Source organism: Panthera tigris, chromosome B1, assembly GCF_018350195.1.
Source record: "Panthera tigris isolate Pti1 chromosome B1, P.tigris_Pti1_mat1.1, whole genome shotgun sequence".
In the NCBI taxonomy this organism is placed as follows: Eukaryota; Metazoa; Chordata; class Mammalia; order Carnivora; family Felidae; genus Panthera; species Panthera tigris.
In genome coordinates, this window is record NC_056663.1 from 82,518,374 (window position 1) to 82,530,661 (window position 12,288).

General features: G+C 37.1%; 1 protein-coding gene across 1 annotated transcript in view; it reads left to right on the forward strand.

Moving 5' to 3' along the window:
• FREM3 (FRAS1 related extracellular matrix 3) overlaps positions 1-12,288 on the forward strand; it is a 90,950-nt gene that overhangs the window by 6,190 nt on the left and 72,472 nt on the right. The window contains exon 2 of the mRNA XM_007091774.3: positions 1,058-1,147. Coding sequence (XP_007091836.2) covers positions 1,058-1,147 — 90 coding nt within the window. The remainder of the gene's footprint in view (positions 1-1,057; positions 1,148-12,288) is intronic.

A 12,288-nucleotide genomic window follows, 5' to 3' on the forward strand; every position in this document is an offset into this window, starting at 1 on the left:
ATAAAACTTTAAAATGAAAATAAAAGGTAGTTTAGTTACATTTTCAGAATTGTCTCTAAAGCCAATGAAATCATACATGGTTTTACAAGAGAAAGAAGAGAGATAGAGAATCCCAAGCAGGCTCCGCACTACCAACACGAAGCCTGATTAGGGGGCTCGAACTCAGGAACTGTGAGATCATGACCTGAGCCAAAACCAAGAGTCAGTCGCTTAACTGAGTGAGCCACCCAGGCACCCCATAAGAATTATCTTTATAAATAAATACCCCCAAAATGCAAATTGTCTTTAAAATACTAATAATTACCAATACAAAAACACAATAATAGACCCAAGGGACAAATTCTTAAAAATCCAAGAGAATAGGTAATAATAAAAAGTCATGATTTGATTCTCATTTTCTTTTTCCTTAGAATGCAGCCATTGTTCTTGTTTAAATTCATTTTGACAAATAGTTAATGAATAACTGCCATCAGACCAAGCTCCATGCTTTTGCAGAAGACCTAAAACCACATGGACTCACCTCTCCATAGAGGGCCCAGATGTTGTGAAACATGCACATCGAGAATGTCCTTTTTGGGGGGTATTATCCTAAAGTTCATACACATAGCCCAGTAACAAAATTTTAAACTAAGTTCTATTTTTGCTGGTATAACATTAAGAACAATTTAGACTCATGTTCACTTAATCGTTTTTAAAAAGTTAGATTTGTGTTCATCATTTTAAAATTTCTTTATTGTAGTATTTTCATGCCTTAAAATATTGACTTTTTTTTTAAGTTTACTTATTCATTTTTGAGAGAGAGAGAGACAGACAGAGAGAAAGCAAGCAGGGGAGGAACAGAGTGAGAGAGAGAGAATCCCAGGCAGACGGTGCTCTGCCAGTGCAGAACCCGTCACAGGGCTGGATCTCACAAACCGTGAAGTCATGACCTGAGCCCGAAATCAAGAGTTGTTCACTTAACCAACTGAGCCACTCAGGCGCCCCAAAATGTTGACGTTCTTAACATCCTCATTTTCTATTGTGCCATTATGATGAGTGAAACTTGTTCTTTCATCAGCTGACATTGATGAGAGCAGGATCTGCTATGTGTTGAATGAAGGCAGCAAAGCAACAAAGGACCTCTTCTACTTCTCTGTTGAAGACAATGGTAAGTCAGTATTGAAACCTTAAAAGGGAGTCTTGGTTATTGAAAAGCAATATGAAATTGAAAAAAACTAAATCATTTGCATAGTAATCACAATCAGTATATGTCATAATACAAACAAATGAATTCTTTTTGCTTTATTTGTGATCCCATGTCAAATGGTTCTTGACAAATGTTTTTTGGAAGGCAAAGCAATGAGGAATTTCAAAAATGAGATGTGAAGTATTTTACCTGACCTAGATTACATGTGACATCCCATAAGCAGGTAAATCTTTTCTTCAGGAGGTTCTGAGAATTTGACTGGTGGCTTCTATCATTCTGGAACACATTAGAAAACCCACCCTTAGATTTTGTTAGGATTTTCAGCTCCAGAGCTGAATCTTAGTGGCTCCTTCTCAGAATTGTAATCTTCCTGGATGCAGTGAAAAATACATTGACTGGCATAGAGGAAAATTTGCTTAAAAAATCGCCTGTGTGCTGCACCTATATTGGTTTACTCTGTCTTAAAAGTAGCTCAGTGGGAAGCAACTAGCTAACAACAGGCACTCTCTTTACACAGCTAGGAATATGCTGACTATGTTGTCAGTGAAAAATTATTTTGCAGTATAACAAGATAATTGCAAAAATTATGTCCGTGTGCTGCTTGCCACTCAATAACTTCTCTCAGTATAAATCATTACTCATTCCCAGTAAGTAACATGCATTTTCTTCCTCAGTCTTGTGTAACCATTCAAGACTGTTTGGAAAGCAGACCTACATGAAGGCCATATGGTATACTGAGCTTGAATCCCAACGGACCCCATGTGACCTTGAAGAAGTTACCTTGTCCTCTCCGTGGTTCATTTCACTCATCTGTAAAATGGCAGTCTTCATACAACTTCCAGAGGGCTGCCAAGAGGATTAAGTGAGATAATATGTGTAAGCCTTTGGCACAAAGTAGATGCTCATCAATAATGAGTTACCTTCTCCACTTCTAATGAGACTAACTATAGTGGAAACCACTAGCCCCTCCTCTCAATCTTCTCACTTAAAGTTTAAATGTTTATTTAATTTGGAGGGAGAGAGAGACAGAGTGTGTGTGTGAACAAATGGGGGGAGGCCAGAGAGGAGGAGGACAGAGGATCCAAAGCAGGCTCTGCCCTGACAGCAGGAAGCCTGATATGGGGCTGGAACTCACAAACTGTGAGATCATAACCTGAGCAGAAGACAGATGCTCAATCAACTGAGCCACCGAGGAACCCTTCACATGAAGTTTAAAAACAGAGCTTTCCTTCATTCCCCAGGTTCCCAAGGATGAAAGTCCCTAAAAAGATGAAGATGAATTTAAGTCTTCTAAACTGATTCACTAATGTAAAGCGCATTTGAGACCCAAATGATTTATAGTGACTATTCTTCTGATTTTGAGTGGGATGATATTCTAAAAAGATATATATCTGACTTGGACACTATGCTTTCTGGGCAACATCAGAAACAGAGTCAGTCTGTGTTGATAAATGTGAATTTTATATTGCGACCATTTTGAATATGTACTTTCTATGGGCCAGACAATGCTTATATACATTATGACTTTGGGTTTTTACTATAAAATAAGAGGTAAATGTTACGATGCCCATTTGAAAATGAAGGCACCAAGGTTGACTAACTGGACTCGTGCCATACAGGTAATAAGAAGGTGAACTAGAATCAAACTCAGGTGTTGCAGGTTTCAAAGCCAAGGTTCTTAACCACTATTGCTATACCACCTCTGTTCAGGAAGATAAAATCATGAACAGAAGTCAGAGAATAAGGCAAAGATAGCACTTCTTCACCTAACAAAGGAGCCCCTAGCAAATTAAAGTGATAAGAATAATCAAGACTCTAAAACATTTGCAGATACATTTACTCATAGTTGGATCTTAAAACACATATGTATGTCCATATGCTGATTAAATATTTATGCATTTATTTGGGGCACCTGGGTGGTTCAGTCGAATAAGTGTCCAACTCCTGATTTCAGTGCAGGTCACGATCTCACGGTTCATGAGATTGAGCCCCGCATAGGGCTCTGTGTGCTGAGAATGACACAGAGCCTGCTTGAGATTCTTTCTCTCTTCTCACTTTCTGCCCCTCCTCCTCCCCTACTCTTTACCTCTTTTGCACATGCTTTCTCTCTCTCTCCCTCTCAAAATGAATAAGTAACCTTTTAAAAAATATTTATGCATTTATTTGTTCCCTGGATTTTTTTATTGTGTTCTGAGTGCCATACACAGAGCTGAGATCCATGTTGCCATTTTCAGAATTCTTGGAATCGTTTACAATCGCTAAAGGACCCACTTAAACATTTTTGTACCAGGTATTTTTAAATTGTATAAATTTATTTCTCTACAATAGCCAGCTTCATCTTTTCTTTAAAAATATTCCAATTTTTAAAATATTTCCCAAATAGAATGAGACAGCACATAGCTTGACAGTGTATAGCACTTCCAGTTATTTAAGCTTTTGGAATTGGACACACTTCTAGGGATACATTTTCTTACCAATGGGCTGAAATAGAATTTGTTGTTGTTGTTGTTGGTGGTGGTGGTGGTACCGACTTTGGAGGCATTAAAAGAAGACTGTGCCCTACCTCTAGGACCGTGCATTAGGCACATCCTCAGGTGAGCTCAGGGTCTCAAAGGTGAAAGCATTGTCAGTATGACTCTAGAGCTGCAATTTATTAAAACCCCAAAGCTTGACAGCAGGAAGGCTTTCAGTTCATAGGCTCTGAAACCAGGCTCCCTGCACTCAAACCCCAGTCCCACCGTTTAGTGGTTGTGTATCTTTGAGGAACTGTGCTTTCATTTGCTCATCTGTGAATTGGAGACAATCATAGTGTGTATCTCATAGGATTATTATGAGGATTTTATTGGTTTCCTTTTGCTGCTATAGTGAATTACCACAAATTTAGTGGCTTAGAACAACACATACTTGCAAGTCTGTCCGTCAGAAGTCCAAAATGGCTCTTACTGTGCTAAAATCAAGGTTTAGACAAGACTGCCTTTCTTTATGAACACCCTAGGGGAGAACCCATGTCCTTGCCTTTCCAGCTTTAGAAAATGTCCCATTCCATATTAAAAGCCATAAGTGTCCAAGTCCTTCTCATGTTGCTTTACTAAGGCACCAACTCTCCTCCCTCCCTCTTTCACTACAAGAACGCTTGTGACTACATTGGGCTTACCTGGATAATCCAGGATACTCTCCCCATCGCAGAATCTTTAATCACATCTGCAGAGTCCCTCTTGCCCTGTAATAAAACATACGTATGAGTTCTGGGAATTAAGAAGCGGACGTCTTTACAGGGTCATCATTCTAAGTACTACAAGTACTAAAGAAACAACCCACACAAGGCATTGAAGAGTGCCTGGCCCAAAGCAAACACACAGTAGATGTTATTACCTTTAGAACTTTTAGCCGAGATACCAAATTTTTATTTCCCTTCTTTTAGATAAAAAGAAGTTTAACAATTTATTCCTGAAACTCTATAGTTAAATCAGTTAATTACTTAAAAAGGTCAACTTTAAACTATTATGGTGAGTTATCTTATTGGGGTATTGCCTGGAACTCTTGGTTTCTCATCCTTTTCTCTGCCCACTCATAAACTGATTCCATATTTGTTAGAAGTCTGCTAAGGAGACAAAGGAAGAAGAGGAAGTAACTCAAATCCACTGTACAGGTTTTGCCCGTGCTTGCTCAGCCTCTGCACAAAGGAATAGCTTGCCTATCCGCATCCTGTTTCCTGTATCAATTGTGCCTTTTTCTTTTTGTTCTGCTGTAGTTAAATGAAGTCGCACATGCCACAAACGTAATAGGATACGTTTCTTCTTTCCTCTCAAATAGTTATGAGCATACCTATACTTGTATACAGAGCTGAACTGGGAATTCACATGGAAATTTTTGTCAATGTACCTGGTTTGTATGTTGCATCAGTTGCTGCCTCATCAATTTTCAGTAACCAAGACTAAGGCCATTGCTGTTTAAGATCTCAGTCTTTTTTATAACATTGGTGGTAAACTTCATTATGTTCAAGGTTCTCATGAAAGTCACTGGTGAAATAGAGAATACATTTTAGATTTATAAAGCTCTGAACTGTACCCGTTAAGCATACTGTCAAGTGCATTTGTATTCCTCCTTAAGTCATTATACTTATAGATTTGTCTTGAAATGTTGCATATCTCTACTATACGTAACACTGAACAGATCTGTTCCACTTACCATATGATAATATTAACTTAATATATATAGCACTTAACATTTCTCCAAAGTGTTTTACAGATGTTATTTCAATTGATCCTTACTATAACCTGTAAGATATAAGTTATCATCTCAAATTTTACAATGAAGAATGGATTTGAAGGATTAAAATGATGCAACCAAAGGAACCATCAGAAACATCAAGTCCATTCTTTCTAATAAGCCACACTGAATGATTATATGGGTGTCAGACAATTTTTAGTTTGGCGATGTACTGTAGATATGTCCTTAAGACCAGAAACAAATTGCTTTATTTTCTCTTAAATTATTCAGCGTCTAAAACCAGTTTGATTAACACTATGCATTTTGATATTTACATTTGACCTGATACTTGCCTCATGGTCCGTATGAATACCAGTTTTCTGTTTAGGTGAACTGTCTTCTTCAAGTTATGAAAATAAAGTAGTGAACAATGATTTTTTTAGGACCAGTGATAAAACTAACCATAAGTCCAGTGAGTCTGCCCCTGTTTTTAAGGTAATATCATGCTTGTTTATTTAGAACTTTAAACTCCCTAGAACACATCTGTGAATTCAAGAGCAAGACAGAAAATGTCTCTGAGTAGTCCAATCAAAATCCATGGCCCAGTATTTTCACACTTGACTCAAAGAAGCCCTTTCCTGGAGTCTAATTACTCTTATTTCCCAAACAATTCTAATTTCATTTTAAATAAAAACAGTAATAAGAAGAGAGTGGAGGGTAAAAAGCAAAGAGTTACAGAATGCAGAAGGGATAGATAAAAATGAGCAGCTACAGAATTCAAATTCAGGAGAAACCAAGAGACAATATAGAGAAGAGACAAAATGTTCCATGTATTTCTATGACTATAATATGGCAGAAGCATAACTGCAGTAAAACTATAAAATATTTTGCCAGCCTTCAGGATGATGTCATAATAAACCTGTATTTAATATGGAAAGAGGTTCATAATGTACTCTTAAATAAAGAAAATCAAGTAGAAAACAGTATGTAAAGTTGTAAAGGATGATTACATTTTCACGTATACATCCATATGTATATGCATAACAAAAAGTCTAAAGTATATGGAGCAAGATGTTAAAAATGGCTTGTAATGGCAGTGATGGATTTTAAGTTGTTTTTATTTCTTTTGACTTTTCTTTACATTTTCTTGTGTAAATGCCTTACAGTGGCCACTATTATCAGGGAAAAAAAAAAGCAATTTCCATTTAAGAAAAAAGAACACTTGATACATCACAACCAACTTCGTTCAATAATATTGATTTAAATGGCTAACCGTGTTACTCTGGCTTATAAATAATTCAAAAATGTCTCCCTTAATAATGTAATGGATTCAAAAATCCAAACAAAGGAGAATCAGGGTGGATTCTTTTCAGGCGGGAAGGAATCAACAGTTTACACTTGTCACTGACTCTTTCCTTCATGAATCCTACCTGCTTATATCTTTTATTCCTTCCTACCGTGACCAGAAATGAACTGTTAGCTCTTGGACAAGCCATAATAAGCAAGGCAGGTCCAAAGGCTATAGAGCAGACGGCTAGAGGGACAGGAAAGGCTCACCACCAGTGTCCCATGTTTAGTACCAATCTGTGAAAGAATTAGTTCAGAGCCACAAAGTGTAGGAAATAGCTAGAGGGTTGGATGTGATGATACTGTGCTAAGCAAAACTTTGTCATCCCCTTTCCTTTGTGAAATATGCTAGGTAACCTTCCCTTTGTGTCACTTGTGATTTGATTTGATTTTTTCACTTTTATACCGAAGTCACTGATTCTTTATAGAGAGAAGAGGTACTTCTGTTTAGATCACCTTACACACTGTCTAGACAGTCAACTCAGCCATATTTCCTCTCAGTTTGGAGGCCACACCCATAGCTTAACTGTCCTGCAGTGATATTTTGCTACAAATTAATTCTTTTAGAAATGGCAACATCTTTCCACAACACTCAGTATGGAATCATTTTTAGGAAGAGCATTCAGTGAATGGGAGAATGGTAAGGAACAATATTGAAAACTAGCTTAATGGCACCCTATTCAAGCCTTGTTTTTAGCATTGCTAATTATACTTCCTGCTGACAGCTTTAAGTCTTCAATTCTGCATAAAAATACCTGACTGTATGGGTATTTTTAACATAGTCTAAAATGTTTAAACGGCCAATAATTCCTCCACCAGATAACTTGCTGTAAACATTTTTTTAAAAAATAAATGCATGTACATGGTTAAAGAATAATAAACTGTACCTTGATACCTGATCCCTTTCCCCAAAGGAGGAATTGTTCTTTCTGTTTTCTTACAAAAAGAAAATCACATAGCAGAAAATATATGTATATCCTTTTTAATTTACACAAAGGAGATTATTTATTTTTTATGCTTGGCTCTGAGCCTTGCCTTCCTGTGTTTAATGTATGTCTATATTATATCCAGACATATATTGAACTAGTAAAAACAGATCAACCTTATCTGCTTTATTTGTTTTAGACAGCTATGTAATATTTTACTTTTGACTGTATTGTAGCCTAATTAACTGGTTATGTAACCCAAAGTATTTTTTGCTCTCTCATTTTCAGTGCTACTATGAACTTACTCTTGACCTACATTTGTGAATGCATACGTTTTCTTAGCAATGAAAGATGCTGATTTAACCTGGATATTTGCATGTCTAAAACATGTCTAAAACATTCTACCTTTTCCCTAAATTCATAGTTGCTTCAGACATGCAAAACTTTTCCTCACAACAGTACCAAGACAGACATGTAGTTCAGACAGAAAATGTGAAAGCAGTTTATTCCAAAATTAACTATTAATCCTTAGAAGTTAAAAAGTGTCAGCAGGGGCGCCTGGGTGGCTCAGTCGGTTGAGCGTCCAACTTCAGGTCAGGTCTTGATCTTGCAGTCTGTGAGTTTGAGCCCCACGTCGGGCTCTGGGCTGACAGCTCAGAACCTGGAGCCTGTTTCCGATTCTGTGTCTCTCTCTGCCACTTCCCCGCACATGCTCTGTCTCTCTCTCTGTCAAAAATAAATAAACATTAAAAAAATAATTTTTTTTTAATTGTCAGCAAAGAAAAAAAAAAAAAAAAGGAAAGCCTTTGCTTCTGGGAAGTGCTCCCAGAAATCCCTGAAGTTTTATACCCAGTCAGTTATTGCTTCCTTGGCTCTGCTAGGGCTGACTTTGGAGGAGTATCTAGTTTTGGTATTTTTAAGGTCTGTCATGGCTGAACTTGCAAAGATTGAGTCTCCAATTTAGAATGAAGTCTGAAGTCTGCAGGTGCAGTGAACAGCCCAGGATGGACCGCTCTTCTGAGTAGAGGTCAAAACAAGTTTTGCTAATCTCTAGCTCACTGGTCAGTGGAGTCATGAGGACCACTATGCAGTGACAACGAGAGAGACAGGGCAACCTCATCCATTTACATGTCACACGCAGAGTGGAGTCTAAGTCACAGCATTTTATAAAATATTGTGTGTCAGTGCCGGGTGCTGGGCTACTACACCTTATTCACAGTGTGGGAATACTTTTAAACCTCATAATTCTAGATAATTCCCACATCCTATTTTGTGTGACACCAACTAGCCCATGCTTGATAAAAATAGCAACTTTTTTAAAATATACTTAATAATAACAAATAGAATTCTTTACTTGGTTTCCACATAGAAAATTAAGTGGGGATTTGAGATAAAAGTTCTTCAGATGTTGAGGTGAAAGTGAGATGATTTCCAGATGATTTTCTCAGTTCTCCATTTTATTCTGCTAGTGCTAATGTTTTCAGCCATATTGTTTTAAACTAAAAATAATATGTGTACAAACAAAATATATTCAAATAGTCCAAAAGAGTTAGCACACACACATACCTCTTGCTGTAATTATGTCTTCCATTAATTTTGAAGTCCTAGAGGTCTGGGAGATAGCAGATAACTTAAATTTTATTTACTTATTGTCTGCTTTTTAATCTTTATGTAAAAAGGGAGTTGTTTAGGATTGTAGTTTGGGCTGTGTGTACCAGGTAAAGAAGAAGAGGAGATAGTCTGGCTGATTAAATTGATGTGTTCAATCGAATCATATAATCCTGACCATAATCTGTGTTAGAATTGAAATGACTTCCTGACAATACCTAGCATATAATAGGTGCTCCAATCATATTGGTTGAGCAAAAGTATAAATACAAACTCATGAAAAAGCTACCAAATCTCAAATTCATTTTATGATTTGTAGAGACTGTATGCTTAGTCATAGTTGTGATTTAAAAAATAATATCGATCATAATTATGGATAATTTGGAAAGAGATTTTTGAAATTAAAAAATAAATGTATTTTAGAGTTTATGATCGACAGCAAATAATCTCAAAGAAAAATTGCTTTGGTCACTTTATCTTTGAGCATGAAAGCATTTTGTTCATCGTTTTCTCCCCATAAAATAAAACACAGGCTTATTTTTTTACTGTAATCTACTTTTTTAAGCCATGCAATTCCATGTATAAAAGTTGAAAGCCAGGCTGAGCATGCAGTAACCTAGGAAAACTTTGGTATGAGAAAATAATCACTCTTCACAAGGATGATTAATGAAAGGAGAAAACATTTTTGAAAGCTAAGAAATCTTATGAATGGTGCTCTTTTAGCATTCTCTACTAGTAAGTCAATACTTACTATATTCAGGGAGTGTCTCCTTTAGATCACATTATTGTGCATCGCTTGCTTTTCATTTTCCAGTTGCTAAATATCCTCATTACCACATACATCAATTTAAGAAACATTTTATTGCTTGAAAAGGGAGTTTATTGCTTAAAAAAAGGCAAAGCTGTTTTTGTCTTGTGTTATGTAAACAGACTCTTAAAATAATCACTTCAGGGATGAATTTAAAATAAAACTTGACAGGGGTGCCTGGGTGGCTCAGTTGGTTAAGTGTCCAGCTCTTGATTTCAGCTCAGGTCTTGATCTCCAGGGTCATGGTTCAAGCCCTACATTAGGCTCTGTGCTGACAGCAAGGAGCCTCCTTGGGCTTCTCTCTCCCTCTCTCTCCGCCCCTGCCCCACTCATGTGCATGAGCTCTCTCTCTCTCTGTCTCTCTTTCTCTCTCAAAATGAATAAATAAACATTAAAAAGTAAAATAAAACTTGACAACTTCAGCATTAAATTCCATGGACATAACACATGTGCCTACTAAATAGATAATTATAAATAAACAAATACACATATGTGTATATACACATATATATATATTAGTTTATGAGGTATATATGGACACATAGAGCTCTCTAAACTGAGAAAAACATTTTGACTTACTTGGAATGGCTAGTTAACATGTATCCATCTTCTTGATAATGAAGTAAAGTAGTTTGGTTTCAAATTCAGGTTCAACATTTATTGAACGTCTATCTTGTCCCGGGTATTGTGCTCGACATTTGAATTCCTTACCTCTCATTTAATCTCCACAGTATCATCATGAGATAGGTATTATCCCCCCATTTTACAGGAAAAAAGCTAACTCTTGGTGACATTGGGTAAAATGACTATTAGTATTAATGTTATTAGCACTTGAACATGTGGAAGGATAAGACAATCACAAAATCCTAGTTCTTATGAAATTAAGTCAGTATTAATATTATCCTTAAATGTATCAATCTGCTCTTTGTTCAGAAATTACATGTTGCTCTGGAATGCAGAAGACATTTAATTTAAAGCAGAAATTGTAGGCAAATACTTGGAAGCTGATGTTTATATACTGCACATGCATAAAGGCAAGTCCTTCAGAGAGAGGAAGACGAGAAGCACAAATGAGCAAATGATGCCATTGCCACGTTTACAAATCAGAAGTCACTGTTTCAGCTTAGGTCAGATGACTCATCTGCAGTTTTGAATGACTGGAGTCACTGAAGACAATATTTTTAATAGAAAAATTATCTACAGATTGCATTCTGACTGAGCTTCAAATAAGTTGGGCTGCTGGGCATTTTGCTCATCATTCACTATCAGGCCACAGACACACTGGCTTGGCTCCATGTACGATAATGATTCAGACTTTTCTAAAGTAATTTGCAAAAAGTGGGAATGAATATGCATATATCCATCTGTGCCCTTTCAGCCTAAGTATATGAGAAGCTGTCAGAGAAACAAAACCTATGTAAGAGGCACAGAATGAATATCAAACCCTGGCCTCATTAGCAGGAGACCATGTAGTTAAGTATGCTAAACATCCCTCGTGTTAACCTGGTCAGGTTTCCAGAGGCTGTGTCCTAGCCGTAGCATAAAGCCAGGAAGTCAGTAGCAATGTGATGTCAGCCTCTTGAAATCTCAAGCTAACGTTAGGGTATGGGGTTAACTGATAAAATGATCAAGGATCACAGTGTTTTGTTCATTAGGTGTGTTATTAGAAATAGAGCCTGGGGGCACCTGGGTGGCTCAGTCTATTGGGCTTCCAACTTCGGCTCAGGTCATGATCTTGCGGTTTGTGGGTTCGAGCCCTGCGTTGGGCTCTATGCCGACAGCTCAGAGCCTGGAGCCTGCTTTAGATTCTGTGTCTCCCTCTCTCTCTGCCCCTCCCCTGCTTATGCTCTCTCTCTCTCTCTCAAAGGTAAATAAATAAACATTAAAAAAAAAAAAGAAATAGAGTGTGGAAGTAGAATGTTTGGCTTTTGCTACTCTTTTGTGACAAGAGTTTAAGAAAGTGAACATGGGAATGTACCCTTCTGCAGATATAAGCAGAGGGAGCCTTGGAGCTTCCAAATCATCGTTAAGTGACGTCTTCAGTATTCCGCTTTTTGGCTTTTACTTTCTTCTTCTTTCTACCTCTCCTTTCACCTTCTGTCCTCACTTTCCATCTCGTTAGCTTTTAATTGCTTCTGCACAACTTAGAGAATTAGTTCTGGAGGCTCGTCATATTCCTCTTCTTCTCTGGTTCTTGGTTTTTT